General features: G+C 41.2%; 1 protein-coding gene across 5 annotated transcripts in view; it reads right to left on the bottom strand.

Annotated features, from left to right (window-relative positions):
• The window catches only part of CHD1L (chromodomain helicase DNA binding protein 1 like), a 51,203-nt gene extending 26,272 nt beyond the window's left edge, over window positions 1-24,931 (bottom strand). For 4 of the 5 annotated variants that reach the window (XR_003429579.1, XR_003429580.1, XM_027091099.1 and 1 more), the window contains exons 1-10: window positions 24,790-24,931; window positions 17,712-17,839; window positions 14,791-14,897; window positions 14,111-14,225; window positions 13,457-13,488; window positions 9,751-9,832; window positions 5,878-6,040; window positions 4,174-4,329; window positions 3,309-3,401; window positions 1,026-1,122 (exon numbers count right to left, since the gene is read on the bottom strand). Coding sequence is in view for 3 of the 5 variants with exons in the window: in XM_027091099.1 (XP_026946900.1) it covers window positions 1,026-1,122; window positions 3,309-3,401; window positions 4,174-4,329; window positions 5,878-6,040; window positions 9,751-9,832; window positions 13,457-13,488; window positions 14,111-14,225; window positions 14,791-14,897; window positions 17,712-17,839; window positions 24,790-24,916 (1,100 nt within the window). In the remaining 2 variants the exon portion in view is untranslated. The remainder of the gene's footprint in view (window positions 1-1,025; window positions 1,123-3,308; window positions 3,402-4,173; window positions 4,330-5,877; window positions 6,041-9,750; window positions 9,833-13,456; window positions 13,489-14,110; window positions 14,226-14,790; window positions 14,898-17,711; window positions 17,840-24,789) is intronic. The other variant, XM_027091100.1, reaches the window with a different exon arrangement.
• Window positions 24,932-27,602: the final 2,671 nt, after the last annotated feature.

The raw sequence follows: 27,602 nt of genomic DNA, 5'->3' as shown, positions 1-27,602 counted from the left end.
CTGATTTTGCAATGGGTGTAGATGAACAATTATGAACAACCCCTTTAAGACTCTAGCCCCAGATTGGTAGAAATCGCACAGAACTTAAAATTGAGGACCTCAGTTCTAATCCCATCTCTGTCATTTGCTAGCTGTGGTGGCCTCAGACAAGCCACACAACTTCTCTGGGCCTGTTTCATCACCTGTGAAAGGAAAAGGTTGGAGAGAAGATATTGACAGGTCCTTCTCCAACACTAAGACACTTAGAGTAGATACATCATAGCCAATAAAATACAGTAAGATGTGCAGTTATTTGACTTGCACATTCCTAATGCTGGACAGTTTTGCCAAATCTGAGGTTTTAGGTTGGTTCAGGCCTACTTGGGTCAGTTGTCCCTAAGGGATAACTTTGAAATCCTTGGGAAGCTAGGATTTTTCTAGACTCCTCTGTCCCTCTGGAGATCAGAAAGATCAGATACAGGCTGGACACCAGGCCACTGAACACTTAGCAGAACCTGTAGAGGCTCCAGAAGTGACTCGGTCATCCGATGCCCGACTCATGTCTCAGGGAAAGTCCCCAAGTTCTCCCTGGGTTCAAACCAAGCCCCACAGTTAACAGAAGTAAATATTTACTAAGTACTTATCATGTGCCAATTCAATGCAAGGTACCAGCAGGAAATGAAACAAGAAATGCTTGATGTTATCTCTGTCCCTGTGGAACTAAACAATACAGCTGGAGTGAGATGGTTAATATACAGCAATTAACCAGACAGCAGATTAAGGCAGCACATTGCCAAGCACTGGATTAGGATCCTAAGTGCTGTATGAAATCAGGAAAGGAAAGGATGATTATGGAGGGGATGGTGTGGGATGGGATGGAATGGAATGGGGGGGGGTGGTGGTTGTAGTTGCAGAGAAGATGGAACCTGAATCAGGGTCTTGAAAAAAGGAGAATTGGGATTAGTCTCAAGAAACCAGAGAGTTGTCCCTTATTCTGGTTTTAACAGTCACCAGCTCAGAGCAGAAAATATGAAACTACCACCTACTTGGAATACAGGAATGCCAGCAGCTTATCCAGAAGGTGAAGTTTCCCACTGGCCTCGATCAGGTGACCTCCAATTTCAAAAGGCTCTGGTTCCACACCTGGAAAAGAAAGAACCCACTCCCCATAAATGTGTCCCCAGTCAGGGCAGACTGAACAGAAAAGCCGACAGCCGAGGCTATCGGAGAGGCCAAGCTCCTTCTAACTGATAAAGGGCCCAAGTCTCATATCTCTTTGAGGCATTTCATGATTATTTTTTACATGACGATCTCAGCACTGCCTAACACCAATCACAGAGCCTGGCACACCCAATATGCCTAAGAAATGTTTACCCAAGGAAGAAACCCACTCTTTAGGAAGCTGATGCTAAAGACCAGAGAGACCCAAAATCGACATCTTCAGGCTCTCACTCTAGAAAACAAATCAAGAAATAGGCTTAGATGTATAAATGAGTCATTCTCAAGGTGGGGATAGTAGAATAACCTGGAGGGCTTCCTTCAAAATCTACATGTTCCCAATGCACCATCTCTTAAAAAAAAAAAAAAAAAAAAAAAGCTCTGATATGCACCTAATTAAGATTCTGCAACATTTTAAAACAATTCATACTGCTACTTGGCAAAGACTTCCTTAAGATGACTTGGCAAACCCTCCACACTGATCTTATCAGTAACAGAGCCCTCAGAGCCACAAAAAGTCTGGAATGGTCCCAAAGGCTACCAATCAGAGTGAATTTTTAAAAAAAATTTTTTTTGAATGAACATGAAAACACTACATATCAAAATGTATAGAATGCAACTAAAGTAGCACTTAAGAGGGAAATTTACAGACATCCGTAAGATGAAAGGGAAGCAGCAAAGGAGGCTGAGAAGGAGCAGATGTAAGGCAGGTGGAAAAGCGAGAGAAAGTATTGTCCCAGAAGCCAAAGGATAAAGGTGTCTCAAGACGCAATCAATTACGTCAAGGTTTTGAGAGGTTAATTAAAATGTGAACTGACAACTATTGGTTGAGCCACTCGGAGACCGCTGGTGAACTAGGAATGGTAGTGATAAAAGGCTCAACAAGTGGGTTCAAGACCAAGGGGCATCCAATCATAAAGAAATGATCAGATAATGATTCACTTTGTTATAGAGCAGAAACTAACACAACACTGTAAAGCAATTATACTCCGATAAAGATGTTAAAAAAAGAAAGAAATGATCAGATAAATTTAGATTATGAGACATCCCACAAAACAACCTGCCCTGATTCTTCAAAAGTATAAGTGAATTAAATTTTTCAAAAATGACAAAAAGGGCTTTCCTGGTGGCACAGTGGTTGAGAGTCCGCCTGCCGATGCAGGGGACACGGGTTCGTGCCCCGGTCCGGGAAGATCCCACATGCCGCGGAGCGGCTGGGCCTGTGAGCCATGGCCGCTGAGCCCGCGCGTCCGGAGCCTGTGCTCCACAACGGGAGAGGCCACAGCAGTGAGAGGCCCGTGTACCGAAAAAAAAAAAGACAAATGCAATGCATGATCTATGACTAGATCTTGAATTTAAAAAAAAGACAGACACGAGACAGATTCACAGGAGAGAAGTATACACATTATTTCCCATAAGTTTTTACATGACACAGGGAGCTCTCCTAAGGAAATGAAGAAAAGACCCAGAAGAGTGGCAAAATTTAAACACTTTTCTATTGTGCTGAACAAAGAGAGGCAATTGTGAAAAAGGAACCACACTATGTGGGAAAGGCGAAGGAGAATGAGAATTGTGTCAACAAGGCCTATTTGTACAGAATTCTCTCATTCTCCAATTTCTGCCCTTGAGTATAACCATGTCACTCTCCTCCCAGCAAAGGGAGGAGGTCTTCATGGTGGGAGGGGATGGGGGATGGATATGTTATCCTTTCTGCACCTGCTGTTTTGGGGGTTGGATTGCTTGTTTCGTTTTTGCTGTTGTTTCTTTTTTAAGTGTCTGTAGCTCAAAACAATAAAAAAATGTAAATCAGATAATGTCACTCCTCTGATTAAAATTCTCCTGTGTTTTCCCATTGTATCTAAAATAAAAATAAAATTACTTTAAAAAAAGAAAAGAAAAAAGAAAACAAAGTCATAAGGGATGTTTAGGAGACAACTGAAGAAATCTGAATATGAACAATACATTAGATAACATCAACATAAAAAATTAACAGGAGAAAATGGGGGAAAATAGACAGTAAGTATAGGCAAATCTTTTGAAGAATTTTGCTGTGAAGTTGGCCACAGAAATGACAACAAAAAGTAATGTGGGAAAAAAGGGCACTGCCTCACCATCAAATAAATATGGGTGATCCACACACTTTCGAAGCTGGGACAAGACATTCTGAAGTTTAACTTTCTTTGCCATCTCATTTTCAAACGCGTCTGAAATTTAAAAAAGAGAGAGAGAGATGGACTACTGGACAACAACAGAAAAAACCCTGTAAGTTTCCATACATAACCTTACTCATTTCAATAATATATCTTTCAAACCTATTATTAACTTCCCAAATTTCACTGAATCACATTAAGAATTAATAGCACATCGATACAACGTTTTCTTAACCATCACCTTGTTTCAAGAAAGAAGCCTAACTATAAAACAAACTCAGGGGGTACTTTGTTACTCTTTTGCAGAATTCTAAATTTCCTTCTTCAACTGCTATTCTGGAGCCAAGGGACAAAACAGTGCAAATTGAGAGATCTGTCTATCCCTATCTCTCCCTTCCCAGTCCCGATTCCTTCCAGATAGTATTGGGCTGGCCAAAAAGTTCATTCGGGTAACGTCTTTCAGAAAGACCCAAACGAACTTTTTGGCCAACCCAATATGATTTAACTGAAACGTTTTGCAATGTGTTAAATATGTGTCAGGATAGGAAAATGAAAGGCATGACTGGGACACCTAGAAGAGTTTGCTTAACTAAAGGCAATAAGGAAAACCAGGAGCAGGGGGATGGGGAGGAAATTTCACAAATGCACCAACCAATAAAGTCTGAGTTATATTAAAGATACTCTGCAGCTGACCCGAATATTATTCAGAATACAAAATTCCATCCCATAGTCTTGCTATACAAAGTGAGTGTGATTATAAAATATTTCCTTGCATGCAAATCACATCCTCATTTAGTTTCTAAATGGACAAGTGCCCTCTGATTACCTAGGTCTTTCATCAAAATGGCCTTGTAGTATTTTTTCTGCAGTGCTGACATGCCATGGTATATCACTACTTCCGTCTTCTTGGGAAGCTCTGTGGCTACCTCAGCTTTCACTCGCCTCAGCAGAAACGGCTGCAAGAGTTTGTATAGTTCACTTGCTGTATGAGGGAAACACACACACACACAAGAAGTGTGGGACAAAAGCAAGACCAAGGCAATGAATTACTAGAGAACATACAACAGTTTTTTTTTTGGTTTTTTTGGGTTTTTTTTTTCGGTATGCGGGCCTCTCACTGTTGTGGCCTCTCCCATTGCGGAGCACAGGCTCCGGACGCGCAGGCTCAGCAGCCATGGCTCACGGGCCCAGCCACTCCGTGGCATGTGGGATCTTCCCGGACCGGGGCATGAACCCACATCCCCTGCATCGGCAGGCGGACTCTCAACCACTGCGCCACCAGGGAAGCCCACAACAATTTATTTTTGTTTCTCATTTTCATGCCAATTCTGGGTTCCAGGCCAGCACAGTAATTTTTCATAGTATATCTTCCTTCATTGGGTTCTTCTTTCCAGCTCCTTCTGATTCTTACTAATAATCTCATTTGCACAGAGCTAGTCTGTTTCCAGGATACTTTTGCATTTGATCAGTATAACAGCTCAGAAATGTAGGGCAATAGGTAATATTGTCTCTATTTGTATAACTAAGTTAAGTGAAGCTCAGAGGAATTAAACCCCTTATCCAAAGTCACACAGCTGGCTCTAATGTTGCTAGCACTCAAACTTAGTTCTTTGACTTCAACGCCCTTGTTCCTTCCCCAGCTGTCCTGAACTTCGAAAACTAGCCCAAATTGGAATTCCACTGCATGTAGGATTGCCAGATATGGCAAATAAAAATACAAGTGCCCAGTTAAATTTGAATTTGATAAACAAATAATTTTTTTAATATCAATATGTCCTGTGTAATATGTGACTGGGTGTCATATATTTTATCTAGCAACCCTAAATATGGGAACAATCAGAGCAGGCTCCCCAGGTAAATTTCAGCCTGTGGTGTGGCGATCTCTGCTGTGAGGAGCCTTTCCAACTCACACTCACCTAGTACATACATACCCACTAGTTGGCATGTCTACCACTTGCTTTGAATAATCATCCTGGGATAATATCACAGAGGTAGACAGACAATCCTATGAGGCAGGGGGCAAAGGTGCAAGAGGAAGACTACAAATGGTGACTGTACAAACAAGGAAGGCTTCCCCCTGTACTTCCACCACCATCCATCCCAGACTTTTGGTTTTGGTGCAGTGTTAAAAGAAACACCAGTGCTGTGGAAAGCTGAATGACAGTTTCAGACTACAGCACCCGCGTACTTTTCTGCCTCAGGGAGTAGCGTGAGAAGTTAACAATGTCCTTATAGAAATTACATGTTGGAAAAAAAAGGTCTGCAAATCAGCAGATATTATTTCTTCTGAAAATGACCCAAATAAGCACGACTATAGCATCATGTAACAAACGAGTAAGAGAGTCATGAATAGCAGGAGTTGGGAACAGCAGGGGGGCTCTGACATCACCTTACCTTTGTACGGCTCTGTATCTCCCTGGAAGGTGTCCTTTGGTTATCGATTCTCTTTCTTTTCTGTCTATAACCCTTATGCACTAGGGAAGTCTCTGGGCCACACCTCTTGGGCATGATTTGTAAGAAGGGAACTTACCTGACTCAGACTCTTTCTCAATATCCTGGTAACGCTGAATGAAATCGTCCACCTGCTCCTTGGAAAAGAGATCAGGCTCCACAAAACTGAGGAGAGAGTAGAGCTCTCGAAGGCTGTTCTGGATGGGAGTTCCGGTCAACAGGAGACTGAAGACGACTGAAAACTCAAATATATAAATAAAGAAAGTGAAAAATCCATAACCCTGGAAAGCAAGACTGAGTTACCCATCACAGCCTTTACAAAGACAGGCATGATTTAATGAAATGACTAAAGGGACATGAAATCAGAAGGCTCAGGTTCAAAATGTATATAACTGTTTGATGTAGGAAATAATACCTCTTCAGTTTCGACTATGAGAAAGGGTAATAATCCTGTGAAGGAGATACCATTATAAGGTAAGTAAAATCACATTTTGAATGCTAAAGTACTGCATGAGTATTGAATACGGGTACTGTTATTCAATCTATGTGGGAATTCAAGCACACAGCATATACCCAAGCAGTTTGAGAAGCCCAAAGCAATAGCAGCAGGACCCACCACAATAAGCAAGAAGCAAGAAGATCTCTTTTAAAAGAATGTCCTTTTGTAAAACTTTACAGGTGCAGCCAATGCAAGGCATCAAGACTTCTGGACATTTCTGGACCATACAGAGTCCAAAATGGAAACAAACTCTTTAAATTTTGAGCAAAAGACGGGAACACCAAGAATAACAGACTAATGAAGTAAAAGGTTAGGAAAAACAATAACAACAGATATTAGGTAAAGCAAAGGATAACCTCTGAACTAACATTAACAAGAACTTAGACCACTTGAGTTAAATAATACAGCACAAAGAGAAAGCCATATCCTATGTACATATGTTAAACATCAAAATACATTAGGTATGAGTGTATGTATCTATATAGATACACATATACACTGCACTTTGATATTTAAAGTAATATATTTTTATTTTTTAAACAATATATATGCCTATTTATGTTTGGGTATACACAGCACTGCAAAGGATGTGGCAGCATATACACCAAATGTAACATATGCAGTGGAGTAGGATTTTTGGTAGCTTTCACTTTTCTTCTTGTGTTTCTATATTTTGATTTGGGAGGGGGTCATAAGAAGATACTGCTTTTGGCAATTCCCCAGCGGTCCAGTGGTTAGGACTCCGTGCTTTCACTGCCAAGGGTGCAGGTTCAATCCCTGGTCAGGGAACTAAGATCCCACAAGCCACACAGTGCAACCCAAAAATTTTAAAAATTAAATTAAATTTAAAAAAGGAGACAATGCTTTTCAAATAAGAAAAGGTGATAAATGAAACAACACAATCAATTAAAATTGATTTCAAAATCTTTTTGGGGGGGCACTCTCCCTTTTTTCGTTTCTTTTTAAATTGTCTAATCAATGTCCATTCATGCCTGTTCTGCTTGTAGGACAGTGTTTTCATAGTAGTTCAACAATAAAGGTTTCCAATAACCAAATCACATTTTTAAAATATGTGCTCACCAAGCACAGAACTAAAGTGACTAAAATAATGAGGTCAACAAAGATAATCAAGGTTGTCAGTCACTAAAATCAACTTATACTATCACATGAGTTAACATTTTTATTCAAAGCAGTGTCCATTTTGGCATCAAAACTTATACTCGGGAAAAAAAAAAAAAGAAGTCCAGAGATGGGGCTTCCCTGGTGGCACAGTGGTTAAGAATCTGCCTGCCAATGCAGGGGACATGGGTTCAAGCCCTGGTCCAGGAAGATCCCACATGCCTCGGAGCAACTAAGCCCGCGTGCCACAACTGCTGAAGCCCACACACCTAGAGCCCTTGCTCCGCAACAAGAGAAGCCACTGCAATGAGAAGCCCGTGCAATGCAACAAAGAGTAACCCCCACTTCGCAGCAACTAGAGAAAGCCCGCGCACAGCAACGAAGACCCAACGCAGCCAGATACAAATAAATAAATAAATTTATAAAAAAAAAAAAAAGTCCGGAGACAATTTGTTTGTGTACAATATTTTGTAAACATTTTTGTATAAAATATTTTGCAAATATTTTCTACATTATTAAATATTCTTCTGCATAATTTTTCATGGCAGCCTTACTTTGTAAGTGTACTGTATATGTATAGCATAAATTGTATAACCAATTCCTTATACTCACATTTAGGTTGCTTCCAACTTTTACAAACAAGCTCAAAACACCATTAGGAAGGAGGAAAAGGCAGTACCCTTCTCCCCACCAATCAATAAATATGAGTAATCAGATATAGAGAGCAAACTTGTGGTTGCCAAGGGGAAGGGGGGTGGGGGAGGGATAGATTGGGAGTTTGGGATTAGCAGATACAAACTATTACACATAGAATCGATAAACAACAAGTTCCTACTGCATAAAACAGGGAACTCTATTCAATATCCTGTAATAAACCATAACGGAAGAGAAAAAAAATTAAAATTATTAAAATGAGTGTTTTTTTCTGACCAACTAGTGGTCTGCAATTCAAACCTCACCTAAAAAGGAATACTTAGATGATGCAGAACAATTTCCTCACTTAGCCCATCTGAGCCTTAGTTTCCTTATGAGTAAGAAGAAAAGGCTCTGGAGCCGGCAACAGACTTTAGCTTCCCCCACTCCAAGCTCAGGGTCCTTTTACTACACCTGCTTCTCTTCTCCCATTGTAAATCAGTAAACTGGCATGGTAGTTTATGAAGCAGTCTCTTATAAGGTTAGGTGCCAGGATATGACAACCTCTTGGGAAAGAGATACTGTTATGAGTCCCTAAAAAGAACATAAAGGACACTACAGAGGGGACTAATGGACAGCAATCTTTGAGACTGTGCTAATAACAGACAGTGGCCATATCTGCATTAACACTAAAAACTGCAACTTTTAGCCAATAAATATAGAATTAAAATCTAAGACTTTCTCCAGAAGACCTCTAAATTTATTAATTGATCTATTTTAGGATAGGGATCAAAATTCAGTGACGGTCCCAGACATTCACACGTGGGGGGTCTCATGAACGGACAAGCCTTTACTAGGTCAACAAGGAGAAGGGCACTTCATACTCACAAGCTGTTCCACTGGCTCCTCAGAAAAGAGGGCATATCTAGGGCTACAATGACATTTCTCATCTATTTTGCCGGAATGGTGCCAGAGATTAAGAGAATGAAATAAGATCAAGGGTGTCATACTCAAAAGTATGACAAAGACAGGAGAGATTGGAGGGACTATTCAACGGTGTGAAATCAGTCTCCTCACGACTCCGTGAACTGTCAAATTTTTTAAACAGGTAAATGGGGGAGGGGTACAATATGTCAGATGTGTTTGTTACTGCAGACAGAAAAACTACAGTAAGATTATTTTTAAAGAAATTGCCTCTTTGAAGAAGATCAAAAAGACAGTTGAGGGCTTCCCTGGTGGCACAGTGGTTGAAAGTCCGCCTCCCGATGCAGGGGACATGGGTTCGTGCCCCAGTCTGGGAAGATCCCACATGCTGCAGAGCGGCTGGGCCAGTGAGCCATGGCCGCTGAGCCTGCGCATCCGGAGCCTGTGCTCCGCAACGGGAGAGGCCACAACAGGGAGAGCCCGAGTACCGCAAAAAAAAAAAAAAAAAAGACAAGTTGAAACATTTCCAAAAATACAATGTATTTTCCTGGGGTAGAGTCTTACTCATTTGATAACCAGATTTTAGTAAACATCACTTCCTGTGTAAAAGACAAGAGGAAGAACTTCAGTACTACTTCTGTCACCATAAATGTTCACTGAGCCCTGCAGAAATCTCACTGAAAAAAAATATTTCAACTGAATTGGCTTTATACAGGACTAAACTAATATTTTTTAAAAGGGAGTTATATAAAAGCTAAGAGTATCCTGGGAGTTTACCTCTGAAAGTGTCTTATGCAGCAAGGAGCTTTGGTTTTTCAACCTGTGAGCTTCATCCACAACAAGAACACTCCAAGAGAAGCTGTGAGGGAAAAATCCAAGCTTTCAGTTTTATGTAACTCAAACATATATCTCACAACCAAAAGTCTTACTACAAAACCATGACTCTTGCTAGGAAGACTAATAGCAAGTCCATTCTATTAGAAACACACCCAAATTGCCTTCTTATCTGAGAGCTAACCATGTACATAAGACAATCTGGATAAGGTAGTAAAATTAAGGAAATTTATGTGAAAGATCTATGCATTGAAGGCAGAAAGAAAGGAGTTGGAGACATAAAGCAAAAGAAAACACTTATGACCACCTACTATGTGCCAGACACTCAGCTTGGGGCTTGAGGTATGTTATTTAAACCAAAAATATAAAGTGAGCAGACATTATTGTGCCCATTTTACCAACACAGAGACTAAAGCTCAGAAAGATAGATGACTTGGTCAACGTCATAAAGCTAGTATGAGGCAGAACTGAGCTTCAGACCCAGAAGAAAAGCCAAGAGACACTGGTGTCACAGTAGCTAAAAGAGTATGATTTTAAGATGCGGACGTGGCGAACAGGATCAAAGGTTACAGACAGTAGGATATATCATTGGCTCTGTTAACGTGGCAGTCGTTGGTAGCTGTGCCAGAGCACTTCTGCAGCATAATAGTTACGACCACAAACTCTCAAGAGGTTGTCGTCATAAAAGCACATCCTCTGCATATACTCCTGGGAAGCTGTTTTTCCCACCAAAAAAATTCAAAATATGGAAAAATATGTATGTATGAATATGTTCCAAGCTCCATTATTTAAAACAGCAAAAAAATTGAAAATAATAATAATAGGTCCAATAATGGGTGACGAAATACAGCATTTTAAATGATAAATGATTATGTTATAATATACAGGCCTCTGTAACTAAAAAAGGTATTATATATCTTTTTCACAAATGTGAAAAACATGCAAAAGATAATAAAGTGGAAGTTATAAGGTTTTTAACTTTTTATTTCATTTGTAAACATTCTATACTGCCATTACATTATTTTTATACTTAAAAAATTAAATGTATATACAAGTAAAGCAGAATATTGGGAAGACAGTAGGTATGGAAATAAAAATCCCTCAAATATTAGAGGAAGATATTGAGCAGAGGTTGGCCTTACGAGGAGGAAGCCTTCTTCCTCTGAGGCCACAAAGAAAATCCAAAAAACGGGTAAAAATCCAGCAGGAATTGGGATCATTCCTGCTGGGTAGCAAGACCAGGGGCTGCACTGAAGGATGACAAAGGATAAGAGTGCAACTGATGCTGGACACTGGTCACGAGATAAGGTGTGAAAGCAGCTGCAGTACAGTGCCTGGCTCCTGTCTGAATTACCATTCAAAATAAATTAGGTATTAACCTATTCAGATTATTATGCCATTATTAAGGTACTAAGAACTAGATATTCAGGTTTTTACACACCGCACGCATCCAATAAAAAGTGTATTCAATGGAACAGACTTCAGGGAGGTGGATCTGGGCTCACTGAAAGAAGGAGGTCAAGTCACTCATCAAAGGACATGCCAAGGGATGTTCCCTGGAGAGGATGAGGCAGAGGGAATTCCAGCACTGAACAGAAAGTGGGACAAAGTAACTTCTAGTCCCCTTGATCCAAAGATTTTATAAGTCTGCTGTCAAAAAATTTTCTGATTTTTCATATTGTTACATGCACAGCCTCAGCTCTCTATGATAAGCCTCTTTAGGGCAAAGATTACATTACACTCCCTGGCTGTTCTCAGAGTGTGCAGTACAGTAATACAAAGTATAACTTTGCCAAATACATAAACCTAGTTGCAGGGCAGGAATAAAGAGGCAGACATAGAGAATGGACTTGAGGACACGGGGTGGGAGGGGGAAGCTGGGGCGAAGTGAGAGTAGCATTGACATAATATACACTACCGAATGTAAAATAGTTAGCTAGTGGGAAGCAGCAGCATAGCACAGGGAGATCAGCCTGGTGCTTTGCGATGACCTAAAGGGGTGGGATAGAGAGGGTGGGAGGGAGGCTCAAGAGGGAGGGAATATGGGGACATGTGTATGCATATGGCTGATTCACTTTGGTGTACAACAGAAACTAACACAGTACTGTGAAACAACTACACTCCCATAAAGATCTATTAAAAAAAAAAGAACAAATCTGTGTTCTTAGAGTTCACACTAAGTAAACATTATAGATGTCTCCTTATTATTTAGGTTCTTAAATTCACCTGGAATGGATTGAAAGCAGATGATCTAATATAGAAAGACTGTATTTCTGCTGAAACTGTGAAACTCCAGTGCACCTAGATACTTTGTAAAGCTCTCTTATAAAGAAGCTCCCCAGCACTGAGTGGTGGGTTTGGATGTCTGCTTTGCCATTTACTAGCAATGTGCCCTGGGATGGGTCATCTAATCTCTTACCTTTCTCATCTATAAAACAGATGATAATACCCACCTTAGGGTTTTCATGAAGATTAAATAGGATAATTTATGTAAAGTACCCAATAACATCTATCTCCCAATCTTCTTGTCTCTTGAGACTTCCAATATATTGCCTTGTATTATGGATATCTCTACCCTTCTTACCCCTCTACTGGAGTTTATGTCCTCTTAGCGTCACTCTATGGTTTACTTTCCTGGTATTGCTGATAACTCACAGAACAGTGTCTTTCCAGGGGACAGATCTTCAATAAATATTAAGTTGGATATTGATAATAAAAAAGAAGTGAGAGGGAATGCATATCCTTTTCCTAAGTAAGGTAATATGCTTACTTAAATGAAACTTAAGTGAAACAAAACACTAGATGGAAGTCATGAAATCTATGACTGAGCCTTTAGTGTTCCAAAATAAGATGAAAATAAAAATCCAACTCAGAAGAACCTGGATAGGAAATAACATTCAAAATATTGATAAAGCACTTTGAAAAGTTTCCAAATATTAAAGACGCAAACCCCACCTAACCATGTCATAACTACACATGCTATGGAGAATGAAACTCTGTCAACATAACTTCTTATTCACCTAAAACTAGCTCTTGTTTGATTTACATGGTGACTGTTGTCTTAACCACATACTGCAACACCTCATCCCTATTGCCAGGTGGTACTAAGAGTTACATCTACGTTTCCTGTACTTCACGAGCTGAGGAGAGGCCTGAAAGTCAATTCACTGGAAAGAAGTATACTTAAAAATCCCTTTCTAAAAAGCTAATTTTATAGCACTCACTGCTCTTTTAGGATACTTCCAGAAAAAGGCTCAAATAATTCACCTGCTGTGTTGTAGTAAAATCTCCACACTGCAGACCTGAAAGGTGTCTGTGCAAGTTGTGATGTAAAGAATCTAGTATCTATTAACCACCCACCACGTATACCTTATCTTATTTAATCCTCACAACAAACATCCAAGGTAAAAATTTCATTATCCCCATTTTACAGATGAAGAAGCTGAGGTTCACAGAGGTTAAGTAATGAACCCACAGATTTACACCTAAAGAGTAGGGTGTTAGACTGTAAGACTCCTGCCACGCCGCACACCAGATAAGACTCATGGATGACACATCAGGAAAAAACACAAAGTGCTAAAATGTGAAGTGAAGAAATGACTTTCACGATACATTTAAGACAATTTCTGAAGTAGTGCAACATACTCACGACTTTAGAAACAATGCATCTTTCAAGCAAATCTGTAAAATTAAGGAAGACACATTACAAAGACTGATATTGATATAACTCTGATATTAATAAGCTAGCTTTTTATTAACTCTCCTAAACTACAGGATTTAGCTAAGTCTTATCCATTCACTACATAAGAAACTCTGAGCATAACTTCTAAGTAGCACCATCTTACAGACAAACAAAGGGAGGCATGAATGAGTGGAAGGTCTTGCTTACAGTGACCTGGACAGTCTTAGCTTGAAGAACAAGGACTTAAACAGGGACTGGAACTAAGTGTCCTCCTTTCCCACCCTCCAGTAACAAGAGATGATGCCTCAGCCCAAAAAACCCTTTCCCCTGCCTGCCGGCCTCCTTCTACTCATCAGCCAAGAGGCAGCTCAAGTGGTACCTAACTGGGAAGCCTTCCCCTTTGATCCACCAGGGCAGAGAGGGAGAAATAGCCAACTAACTTGGAGCACAATGGTCTTTCGCTTCCTTTGCTCACAGCTTCTCTGTGAGAATCTAATAAAAGTAGACCTTCTTCTCAGAACAATATGAACCCTCAAAAAAAATTAAATATAATTCCAGTAGATTCTACAACTTCTAAGGTCCCAGGTTAAGAGTTCTGGCTGTAGAAAAACAAACAGATACCTCATAGGTAGTTAGCAGCACATGAAAATGTGACTCCTTCCTTAGGTCTTGCTGTAGGTGGGCTCTCTCCTCCTTGTCACCTGAATATGTTACACAGGAAAGATCTGGAGCAAATCTGAATCCAAGAAAAGAGGTAGATGAACACAAACATAGAGCCGTGGAAAAGGGGTGCACGTCTGGAAAATTACTTTTCATGGAAGGACTGCAGATGTGTAGACCCCAGGATGCCCTGCAGTCAGAATGAGTCCTGGGACCCTGAAATCTTACCTACAGTAATGGGTAAACCTAAGGGTAAGTCCCCGTGTGAAGAGGGAGACGTGTCAGATAAACATCTAAAAGGGCCTTGTGTTAACTGTAAAAAGAAAACTATTTTTCCACATTTGTTACTTTATATGAAGTGTCACTATATCACTATGAAAAAGATGGTTTCTTCCTTAGTTCAGCAAAATTTACTAAAAATGAGTACTGACCTTCAAATTGACAAAAGGTAACAATAACATCCATTGGACCCTCCCCCATCAGATCCTCAGTCTCTATCTACACTGCCTCATGTCAGAGTTTTCTGGAAGAAATAAACTCACTGCTTAGGACAATATGTTGTTTTATCATATTTCACATAGCACCTAGAAAACAAAACCTTAATGTGAAAAATAAAATTTCAGCCACATCTTCTCTTGTACCTCTCAATCTCTTCTTTCCAGTTGCTCAAAACAGACAAGGGACAAAGAATCAGAAATGGTCCTTCATCATTTAATCTTCCTGCCAAGTAAGTGAAGAAAGCAATAGTCTGGAACACAGAAAAGGAAGACGGTTTTGACCACATTTCCACATGAGAAACAACGATAAAGTTCCCACAACCTTGTAGAGAACACTTACAATCGCATCAAAAATAATCAAACACAAACACAAATTGTTGTAGAAGACTTGCTTTGCAAAAACAAAAATAATGTACAATCCTCCACACATTAGGAGAGTCACCCATTCCTAGAGTGAAATCAGGTAAGCCTCAATATGACTGCCAAAGAAATTTATGGTACTCAATTACATCAACAGTCAACAAGCAATGGTACTCAAAATTTATGTAACTGAACCTTTTATACAAAGGAAAACATCAGGAAAGACAACAGACATCAATGAAAACAATGCAAATGATGCACAAGGTCAGGAATGCTCTAAAAACATAAGGCAAGAAGTATCAAGACTTGACTGCAAAGAGGCCCAACCATGTGGTGGCCTCTTGCTGTTGGCCAGGATCTGCGAAGAGACAATGTTTTCCTTCCTCCCTCCATGTGCATTGATGGTGCACCTTCTATTTACCAGGCACTATTCTGAGCTCTGGTATATAAGAGTGAACAAAACAAACAAAACTCCTAGTTCTCCTGGGGCACACATTCCAGTGAGGAAAACACACAATAATATAGCCTCATAAACTCACGTCAGGGTCTAAACTGAAAATCTTTGTAAAGCCCAATAGCCTATTTTAGGATATGGCTATACACACGTTTGACTTTTAAATTTTCTTTAAAAGGTTGCTGTGATATATAGAGAAAATAGCACTCTTTTATAAAACAGAAAGTTTGAGGGCCCACCATCCCCAATGGCTGAACTGTTTCTTAGAAAAATCTATCCTAAGGATATAATCCAAAATTCTAAGAAAGCTATACAAGCCCAAAAATGTTCACATAGAGGTTAATTTAAATATCACAAAAGAGGGGAACTCTCCATTCCTCATCTGTAGAACATTCAAGTAAATTACGATCAATTCTCTTGATGGACCATTATGCAGCCAATAGAAAATAATCACTGTGAAGAATATAAAATATAAAGAATATAAAATGGAAAATAACAATGACTATTAGATTAATAAAATGCAAACTATATGTGCACTATAATTTCAACCATGTAAAACACATATTGCTATTCATGATTATGGCTAGAGTGCTATGGTTACAGGTTTTAACTGATAATACATTAATTTCATAATGGAAATATTTTTCTTTTTTAACTACCCATGGCTTCCCAGCCCGGATTGTGCCCGGACAACCACCCAGTAAGTATTTACTGAATTAAAACCATTCTGTTTAGTTTTTGCTGAAGACACTATTTAGAGAAAAATTATCCTTTATTATCTTAAACCAGCTATCTACAAAACAAATTTGGATTCACTACTGGATTCTTCCAAACATTTAAGGAAGAAACAGTAACAACTCTACACAAACTCTTACATAAATCTGAAAAGGAAGGGATACTTCTCAACTCACTTTATGAAGCCAGATTCACCCCAATACCAAAACCATACAAAGACATTACTCAATACAAAATTATACAGATGCAAAAATTCTAAACAAAATTTTAATAAGATGAATTTGGAGGTGTGATTTTTAGAGCACTTAAAGTAGAGCTATATGAACACCCTGGGAAAGGCAAAGGACAAGTGGAATATGCTGGCTCTGAATGCAGTCTGGGCGATTCCAATGTCCATGGCACAGGAGACTGCAAAGAGGGCTCTGTACCTGAGTACAGGAGTCCGTTAGCCTCCCTCCCAGAAACACTGGGAAACTTACCTTTGTTCCATAGCTCTCAGTTCAGGAATATACTAGAACCAGAATTATTGCCTGAGACACCTGAAGGTAATAAATGAGGTACCTGGGGCTACCATGCTGGGAGGTCATACTGTATCCTGAATAACCCCAAGATTGATGAGGTACACCTGGATTAGATTAAGGCGTCTCCAACACATGGTCAGCCCAGACTCTGAGCAGAACTGCTCCAGCTGGATGTTTACAGATGTGAGGTTAGAGGGGGCAGGTTAAGCTTCTAAAAGGATTAACGAGAACTTTACTCACTCTGTGGGTTCACTGATGAAACCTTTTTGGAATCAAGAAACCTACAGTTCCATGGTTTCTGCTCAAGTTGCCTCTGCTGTGTATCCTGACTGCACTGACTTTCTTTGGTACCTTATAGATGAATAAACCTTGTGTGATGAACCCAAGGAGTATCTGTGTCTGGACTTTTCATCAATCCAAGCCTACCACTGACATCTGTCAACATGAGCTGTACTGGTGATCATCCTACTGGAAGCATCAATCTCCACATGCAACCTCTAATCAATGCCCACGGAAGTCACATCTAATTCTCCAGGTGTCTAGACTATATCCTACAATTAGATGGCCAAGGCATTTTGGAAAACATAGAGTATTTCCTCTGTACTTCTGTAGCATGGCAGAGAAATGGGAATTAGCCCCATCACCCACTGAGGAAGGGAGACTAATATGAGAAATGATCCAGTTATCTTAACTACATAAAATATTACTAAGGAGGGCAGCGTCAATTTGATTCCTGGGACGGGTATATTTGCTTTATATAGAGAAAAATCCTGCCCATTAATTGTAATTCTATATGTCAAGGGATAGATAAAATAAAGGTAGTGACACAGTTCAAAACCATCCCCATGATGAGAAAAGTCAAGTCCAAGGTCGTGATCTCTTAACAAAGGTTCAGGCATTTTACCTCTTAGTATAAAAATACATACCAACAGCTGGCAGCTAAAGATAGTAATGAGTCGTGAGGAGGTACTTCAGTAGAGGTGAACAGTACTCACTTCACAGTAACATACCTGGCAGGTCTTACCCAAGCCCATCTCATCTCCCAGTATGCAGCCATTCTGACAATGGAAGCGTTGGGCTAGCCAGTTGACTCCCTCCAGCTGATAAGGGCGTAGATGGATCCCTAGAAATAAAAAAAGCAGCAAGTCCAAAGAGCAGACATTTAAGCATACACACAGGCTATGCTTAAGACTCCGACTAAAGAACACAGCCTAAATTCCCATACCCCAAACCTTACTGGCCATATCCTTTGCTGAGAAGTTACAGATATGCAAATATTTGCTGACTTCCTAACTACTTTTTGAGCAGACTTAATCACCACTATAATCAAAGCCCTAAAACAGCCTGTCAGTGTTACAGGATCAACTTGACAGTTGAGAAAGTCAGCCTGGGATTGGGCCTTTAGACTGCCTGAGTCTCATGCCTGTGTCCATTCTAGGAAATGAGGTTTTACTGATGTGATATAACAGCAAGCAACACATGGACTGTACATGTGTCTGCCTGCTTAATTGCAACGATGTAAATTTGCCCTCAGGTGCTAAAGGAAAAAAATCAAGACAGGACTAGATAAATCATGCTTCAATCAAGAAGCAGTGCTGTTAAGAATGGAAACAATGTTACATAGAGGGTGTTTTAACAGTGCACAGGGACAACAGAAAATGTCTGAAATCCACATAGAGCTTCGGGGGCCTCTCTTTTCTCTCTCTCTCTTGATAAAAAAAATCCAATTTCAGAGAACAGCCATATCTTTGGGAGACGGAAGACCCCAAACATACTTTATAGAAAAACTATTAACAAAAGTACAACTCTGGTTTGAACTCATGACATTTAAAAAGAAACTAAACAATATATAATCGTAGAACATTAAAAAGATTGATGAATTATTTTTATTAAGCACTTACTAAATACCACGGTGAGTAGTAAACACTGTACATAAGTTACCCCACTTAATGCTGATAATGATCCCATGCACTAGGTATTATCCACATATTGTACATTAGAAAATTCAGAAAATCAAAGAAGATTAAAATGTTAAATCTGGAGACTTCTGCTTTGGGGAAGATGGAGATGTTCTTTTCCCCATTCCTCTTGCTAATATAACTAAAAATCCTGAATATTACAAAGAAAATGAACATAATAAGATGACTCTGAAAAGGTGGGGTGAAGAAGGCAGACTGGTTAGTAACCTCGAAACCCAGCAAACAACACAGTGATGAGTTCCCTGGGTTTCTTTTGGCCTCATATATCCAGACTTAGAGGTGAAGAAATTGGCCACCCAGAAATGCCAATGGACATAGAAAGAAAAACAAAAAAAGCCCACAAAAGCCTACTCCCACTAGCCAAAGGAAAGGGACAGCCTAGAGAGACAGAAAATGTAAACTTTTAGACAATAACCACACCAGTTAAGCCAAACACCATAGGGAAAAAAACGTGGCCCACCCACATCAGCAAAGGCCAAGTGGGAGCCTAGACCTCCACCCTCAAGAGGCCGTAATGAAGTTCCCCAACATCCCCAGCAGGAAGGTACCAGAGAGGGCTAGGTAGGGAGCCAGGATTTTCATCCCCACTCACCAATAATGAGGCCATCCCCACTCCATTTCTCCCTCCCATGCAGGTCAATGGAGACCCCATAGTGAGCCTGGACTTCTACCCCTACTAGATCTTATGAGCCCCCTCCCCAACTACCCCTAGAAATGGTGTCAAAGGAGGCCCAGTGGAGACTCAGGACTTTTATCACTGCCTAGAGGTAATGAGACCACTCCTACCAGTGTCAGTGGGGACCAAGTTGGGAGCCAGTACTCTCATTCTCACCCAGAAGTAAGGAGGAACCCCCTCCCTATCCCCACGTATCAAGAGAAGCTCAGGGCGGGGAGCCTGACTTCTATTTCCACCTGGTAGTAACAAAGCAGCAACCCCCCTTCCCCTGTCAGAGCAGCATGAAACAGACAATTGAATGGAAGGTTTAAATAAGATCCTGAGTCTCAAAACATAAGACAAAAATTTCCAGGTTTCAATAAAAAAGATCATACATTATACCAAGAACCAGGAAGGTTTCAAACTGAATGAAAAAAGGTAATCCACAGATGCCAACATCCAGATGACACAGATGTTACACTTATTTTAAAGCAGCAATGATAAAAATGCTTCAACAAGCAACCATGAACAGGCTTAAAACAACTGAAAAAATAGAAAGCCTCAGTAAAGAAACAGAAAGTCTCAGCAAAGAAAAAAAAGATATTTAAAAATACAATAACCAAAGTAAAGAGATCAGAGAATGTACTTGATAGAAGAATGGAGAGAAGAAAGAATCAGTGAACTGTGAGACAGAACCATAGAAATTACTCAACCTGAACATGGAGAGAAAACAGACTGAAAACAAATGAACAGAGCTTCAGAGAACTGCAAGTCTCCAACAAAAGAACTACATTCATTCATTGGCATCCTAGAAAGAGATGAGAAACAGGACAGGGCTAAGAAAGAGTACTCACAACAATGGGTGAAAACTTCCCACATTTGGCAAAAGACCTACAGATTCAAGGTGAATGAACTTCAAACATAATAAAAGAATAAATCCAAAGAAATATACACCAAGACACATCATAATTAACTTCCTAAAAACTAAAGACAAAGAAAATATCTTGAAAGCAGCTAGAGAAAAATGACATAAGTTACCTAGAGGGGAAAAACCAGGAGGTCATTACCCCAACTGTCAGCTCCAGGACCCTACTGCCTCAGCTGCAATCCATGCCAGCAAAGCGGATGCTCAGTACCCTACCCAGCCCCACTGAGGTTAAGAGTCATGGCCAAGAGAAATGTAGAAAATTAAAATCCCTCAGGAACTGCAGCCTTTCTCCCTCACTTTCCTCTTCCAAATCTTCCACAGTCATCTGCTAGGTGGGAGTCAAGTCACATGCACAACACAACTCCAGGCAAGTCTCAGAAATGTAGTCTTTTTCCTTCTAACCTCTAGGAGGCAGTAAGGCATGCTTGGGGGTTGGGGAAGAAAAAAATTTGAGGGACTTCCCTGGTGGCACAGTGGATATGCCCCTGTGCTCACACTGCAGGGGGCCCAGGTTCAATCCCTGGTCAGGGCACTAGATCCCACATGCATGCCGCAACTAAAGAGCCTGGCTGCCACAACGAAGGAGCCCACAGCCACAACAAAGACTCGGTGAGGGACTTCCCTGGTGGCGCAGTGGTCAAGAATCTGCCTGCCAATGCAGGGGACAAGGTTCAAGCCCTGGTCCGGGAAAATCCCATATGCCACAGAGCAGCTAAGCACGTGCGCCACAACTACTGAGCCTGTGCTCTAAAGCCTGCAAGCCACAACTACTGAGTCCGCATGCCACAACTACTGAAGCCTGTGCGCCTAGAGCCTGTGCTCTGCAACAAGAGAAGCCACTGCAACGAGAAGCCTGCGCATTGCAACGAGGTGTAGCCCCTGCTCGCCGCAACTAGAGAAAGCCCGCGCGCAGCAACGGAGACCCAGCACAGCCACGAACGAATGAATGAGTGAATGAATGAATAAAATAAAATAAACTCCAAATGGATTAAAGACCTAAATGTAAGACCGGACACTACAAAACTCTTAAAGGAAAACATAGGAAGAACACTCTTGGACATGAATCACAGCAATATCTTTTTTGACCCACCTACTATAGTAATGGAAATAAAAACAAAAATAAACAAATGGGACCTAATGAAACTTAAAAGCTTTTGTATAGCAAAGGAAACCATAAACAAAAAATGATAACCCTCAGAATAAGAGAAAACATTTGCAAATGAATCAACAAAGTATTAATCTCCAATATATACAAGCAGCTCATGCAGCTCAATATCAAAAAAACAAATAACCCAATGAAAAAATGAGCCGAAGACCTGAATAGACATTTCTGCAAAGAAGACATACAGATGGCCAAGAGGTACATGAAAACATGCTCAACATCACTAATTATAAGAGAAAAGCAAATCAAAACTACAATGAGGCGTCACCTTACACCGGTTAGAATGGGCATCATCAGAAAATCTGCAAACAATAAATGCTGGAGAGGGTGTGGAGAAAAGAGAACCCTCTTGCACTGTTGGTGGGAATGTAAATTGATACAGCCACTATGGAGAACAGTATGGAGGTTCCTTAAAAAACTAACAATAGAATTATCAGCAATCCCACTACTGGGCATATACCCTAAGAAAACGATAATTCAAAAAGACACATGCACCCCAATGTTAATTGCAGCACTATTTACAAGTCACGGAAGCAACATAGATGCCCATCGACAGATGAATGGATAAAGAAGATGTGGTACATATACACAATGGAATATTATTTAGTCATAAAAAGGAAGGAAACTGGTTCATTTGTAGAGATGTGGATGGACCTAGACACTGTCATACAGAGTGAAGTAAGAAAGAGAAAAACAAATATCGTACATTAATGCATATTTGTGGAATCTAGAAAAATGGTACAGATGAACCGGTTTGCAAGGCAGAAATAGAGACACAGATGTAGGGAACAAACGTAGGGACACCAAGGAGGGAAAGGGGGGGTTGGATGAATTGGGAGGCTGGGATTAACATATATACACTAATATGTATAAAATAGATAACTAATGAGAACCTGCTGTATAGCACAGGGAATTCCACTTCGCTGTACAGTAGAAACTAACACAACATTGGAAAACTACTATACCCCAATTAAAAAAAAATTCGTAGCAATAATAAATATTTGATTCCAAGGATATTTTTTAGTATTATTTAAAATAGCAAAAAAAGAACCTAAATACCTAAATAGAGTGGCTGGCTAAATTACAGCACATCCATACACTGAAATAGTCTGTATCTAATAAATATGATACTGAAGACTAAATGATAATAAGGAAAAAAATTATGGTTTCCAAAAAGTATGTACATGAAACCCCATTTTTGCACTTCTCCCTCAGTCCCTGCTCCACCCTGGAAAAGAAAGAAAAAAAAATTACATACACACATATGCATGCACAGACCAAGGACTAGCAGGATAGATAATAAGATGTTAACAGTAATAGGATTATGTATATTACTGTTTTTTCTTTATGCATAAAATATTATCCTAAATGATTTACAGAGAAAATGTACTACTTGTGTCAATCAGAAGGAAAAAAAAAAATCAGTAACCATGTTTAACCAACTCACAAAGAATAGTTTCTAAGAATATTAATTTATTCTGGCAAATAGAAATAGGAATTTCAAGTTATAAGATTAAATGGGGGCTTCCCTGGTGGCGCAGTGGTTGAGAGTTTGCCTGCCGATGCAGGGGACGCGGGTCTGTGCCCTGGTCCGGGAAGATCCCACATGCTGCGGAGCGGCTGGGCCCGTGAGCCATGGCTGCTGAGCCTGCACGTCCGGAGCCTGTGCTCCGCAACGGGAGAGGCCACAACAGTGAGAGGCCCGCGTACCGCAAAAAAAAAAAAAAACATTAAATGGTTATTCCTCTGAGTATACCTATCTTCTAATTTTTCTTTCCCCCCACTATCCACTTATCCATGCCCACCACCAAGCTTCCACATTTGTCTATTTACTTCTTCATTCACTCACTCTAATTCATCCAGGCAAACTTGCAACCTCTTATCTATCTTCTCAATTTCACTACAGTAACAGCACTGGTCCATGTGTATATTTCTCCAAGTGTATTACCGACAGTCCAGTACCAATGTGCACATTAGAACTAGGCTTCTCTCACACATAGTATCATACCCAAAAAACAATGCAAGGAAATAGGCAAACACACAAATAATCACGTATAAACTTTGGCTCTATAAACATATAAACTTTACACCAAACTTAAAAGCATCAGTCTGTAAATTCATATTTAAGTTGGATACATACTCCTCACAGACACAGAGATACCATTTTCATAGACTCAGAGCCTCAAGAAGGGAGAGTTCTTTCTCTGTATCCTATCCATTTATCTCTTCCCATCCCTCTTCTAAGTTGGACATAGAACTGACCCTTTTGTTTCATTCATAACAAAACCTCACACTTCCTTCGTATTTGGCACACAGTATGAGTTCAATAAATACTTGTTTATATTTTTGAAATCACTCAGACTCCAGTCTAGAAACTCTAGGAGAGCAGGGCCCACATTTGTATCCTCATCTCTGCACCTAACATCTTGTAGCATGTGGCTCTCAGTAGCACTCAATAAACAATGAGTTAACGACTATATCATTATTATTGATCCAAGAGTAAAACAGTTAAGGCACAGCACTGCGTTCCCCATTTTATAAATAAAATGAAATGGGAAAAGTTAGGTGGTGAGTCAAGAGCAGGCCGGGAAATAGGACCTGGGTCTCTCCATCCTATGACCTCCATCCAGAGATGCGGTCTGCCCCCCTGCCTGCAGACCTCAGGGGGATTCAAGTTTTCGCGTTTCAAAGTTTCTAGGGAAAAGCTACTATAAATAAAATAGCTACATGCAGTAATGAGTTTATGAACTTTGCTTAGCTGCATACTTCAAATTAGAGCTTTGAGGGAGAATTAACCAGTGGAGTATTATCAAAGAAATGCGCGCGCACGGTAAACGAAGAAGAAAAGTGAAGCTTGGATCAGAGTTCTGATAGTTTTACACAAGCAAGTAGTTAAACCTCCCAAGCCAGGCCTCCAAATCCACCGGAACAGAAATTTTAAACCCACACCCTTGGGGCGCCAGGACGCCCTCCGCTTCTTCGGAGAGGACAGTCCTACCTTCCGGACAGGGGCCTCACGAAGTTCCCCCTCCCCAGGGCCAGCGTGCCGGGTGGCGGGGGCCGCGGGCGGGCCTCGCTTCCCTGCCGGGAAACACATTCCTCCCGCGTCCGCGGGCCCCGCGCGCTGCGCAGGCTGGGTAACGGCTACCTGGCCCCAGGCGGGGTTCCTCTCCACCCAGCCCCACCGCAGGGGCGAGAAGGGAAGGCCCTGTTGTCCGCGGGTTAAAAACCCACAAGACGGTCCACCCGCGGCGCCGCCGGACCGTTCCTGGCGCCGGGTCCCGGGCCGGGAGAGGAGAGTCCCGAAGAGTCGGGCGGCGTAGCCGGAAGTTCCCCCGCGGCCACTGACCTGTCAGGCCCCACTGCCGCAAGTCCTGCTCCTGCACCCGCGCCGCCTCGACTCGGCTCTCGCTCTGAAGAGTCTGTAGAAAGCCGGGCATGCCGCCCTCGCAGGTCGCAGCACCCTCACGCTCCATCCAGCCACTGCGAAGCTCCGCCCTACGCCGCCCCGCGCGCTTCCTTCCCGACGTTCGCGGCCTAACCCCCGGGCGCCGCCGCCGCCAGAGGGCGCGTCCGGCGCTGAGGTCTGGGCGCGGAGAGAGCCGGAAGGTATCCTACCCGCTGTTGAGGAGCGCTTGCAGCCGGGTGTGCGTGGGGCGGCTCGATTCTCACAGTTTATGCCCTCTCTAGGCGACTGATGACCTGAAACGCTCGTCACTCACTTATTATTTAATCAACATTGACTGTCGTGTGCCAGGTGCTCTGCTGGGCTCTGGGGTTATAGCATTCAATAAGACATCGTCTCTGCCCCTCAGCAATTCACAGCAGGATTGTAAAGTTCAGTTTACACGAGTAATAAATTGGCTTGGGCCCTGAAATCCTCTTACTTACTCCCTGTTGTCTGTAGGCTGGAACTTCTGAATGGTAGAAAATTAAAATCATGAAAGATGTCCTTGCCACAATGGGTTTCTTAAGTGAATTATGGGGAGCAAATTGAAGCGATGTATTAGATTGTGAGTCACCATGACTCAACATAAACTTTAAGTGGATTTAAGATGTAGTGATTTATGATTAGTTGTGTACCACTAATACAAATGTTATGATGACAACCAAATACCTGCATTTATTGATGCGTTAGAATTGGTGTCTCATTTAATCCTCCCGATAATCCTATAAATAGGTACCATAATTGTTCCTACATCACAGTTGAAGAAACTGTGACTTGGAATGGTAATTGACAAAGCTGGAACAGGAAACATGTTATTCTCTGGGTAATGTCATAAGGATACTGAATTCCCATTTAGGTTAATCTTGGTGCTTCCACCTTCAGTAAACACAGATTAAAGTTGCACTCCCCACATCTTCACCCCCTTTAAATAAAGGGGGGAACTTAGCTACAAAGGAGATGTCTTCAGGTTGGTTTATTCATAAAAACTCAAACAAAGCACTGTTTGTGAAGCTAGCTTTGTGTCTTGAGTCATTCTGTAAATACTGATTGAACATCTACTATGTGCCAAGCACACTTTTGGCACTGGAGATAGAGGCCACTGATCTCATCTGTAGAACACTTAAGTAAATTATACTTATATTAAGTTTATAGTTTAAGCTTATATTTCAAAAGGAGGAGACAAGTAATAAGCAAATAAAATCAGGTAGTGATCAACGTTAAGGTGAAAGAGAAAGTCACTTAATGGGGCTACACTGATTTCCTACCTGGGTATTTTCTCAAAACCTTAACATAGACTTGTGCCCTTTGCTGGCTTCTCTGGAGCGGCTTCTGTTCTATGTGGCTGCTCCTGAGTGGCGTTTGCATCCTGGTCTCTGTGTTTGACTTATTTCTTCCCCTCTAGATTCTGTGGGTAGACTTATCCACTAAAGCAGCAATATCAACCACCTGCAGCTCAAACAAAAGGGTGTTCATTATTTTTAATTTAAAGTACATTTGTTTTTGTATATTACCAGAGACAGGATACTAGCTATAAGCTAAGTGTTCTGTTGGTATATTTAGTCTGGCATCTAAAGCACAGCTAGGTAACTGTATAAAGGTAACTGAGAGACTCCAAGTCAGCTAGTTGAGATGATGCCTATAAGTCTACTCTGAATGCTGTATGAAAAGTCTATAGACTTTTCTATAGAGCAGAGTGGAAGCAGGGAGACCAGTTAGGAGACTGTTGCAGGTGTCTGGGCAAGAGATGATAGTTGTTGGGTCACTGTGGCGGTAGTGGAGTGGTGAGAGGTGGTAACACACTAGATATTTTTAAAAGGTAGAGCCGGGCTTCCCTGGTGGCACAGTGGTTGAGAGTCCGCCTGCCCAGGGGACACGGGTTCGTGCCCCGGTCCGGGAAGATCCCACATGCCATGGAGCGGCTGGGCCCGTGAGCCATGGCCGCTGAGCCTGTGCATCCGGAGCCTGTGCTCTGCAACGGGAAAGGCCACAACAGTGAGAGGCCTGCGTACCACAAAAAAAAAAAAAAAAAAAAGGTAGAGCCTATAAAATACACTGATTCAGGGACTTCCCTGGTGGCGCAGTGGTTAAGAATCCACCTGCCAGTGCAGGGGACACAGGTTCGAGCCCTGATCCAGGAAGATCCCACATGCCAAGGAGCTGCTAAGCCTGCGTGCCACAGCTGCTGAGCCTGTGCTCTAGAGCCCGTGAGCCACAACTACCGAGCCTGCGAGCCACAACTACTGAAGCCCATGTGCCTACAGCCCGTGCTCTGCAACAAGAGAAGCCACCACAATGAGAAGCCCGCGCACCGCAAGAAAGAGTAGACCCCACTCGCCGCAACTAGAGAAAGCCTGCGCGCAGCAACAAAGACCCAATGCAGCCAAAGATAAATAAATAAATTTTTTTAAGTTTAAAAAAAAGACACTGACAAAGTATCTGAGAGAAGTAGAGGAATCAAGGGTGATTTCAGGGATTTGGCCTAAGAAAATGGTAGAATGGAGTTTCCATTTATGGAGAGGAGAAGACTGAGAATGAGGAGGTTTGAGAAACATGAAGAATTCATTTTTGGATGGAGTAGCATGAAATGGTTACCAGATATTCAAATATAGATTTTGAATAGATAATCAGATTAGTCTGGAATTCAGGGGAGAGATTGGAACTGAATGTATAAATATGGAAGTCCTCATTTTAAGATAGACCTTAAGCCTTGATAC

This window comes from Aethalodelphis obliquidens, unplaced genomic scaffold (genome assembly GCF_003676395.1).
Source record: "Aethalodelphis obliquidens isolate GAN/ISIS:26980383/991018 unplaced genomic scaffold, ASM367639v1 scaffold70, whole genome shotgun sequence".
Classification (NCBI taxonomy): domain Eukaryota; kingdom Metazoa; phylum Chordata; class Mammalia; order Artiodactyla; family Delphinidae; genus Aethalodelphis; species Aethalodelphis obliquidens.
The sequence above is the reverse complement of the archived record's forward strand: the minus strand, read 5'-3'. Positions and strand labels throughout refer to the sequence as shown.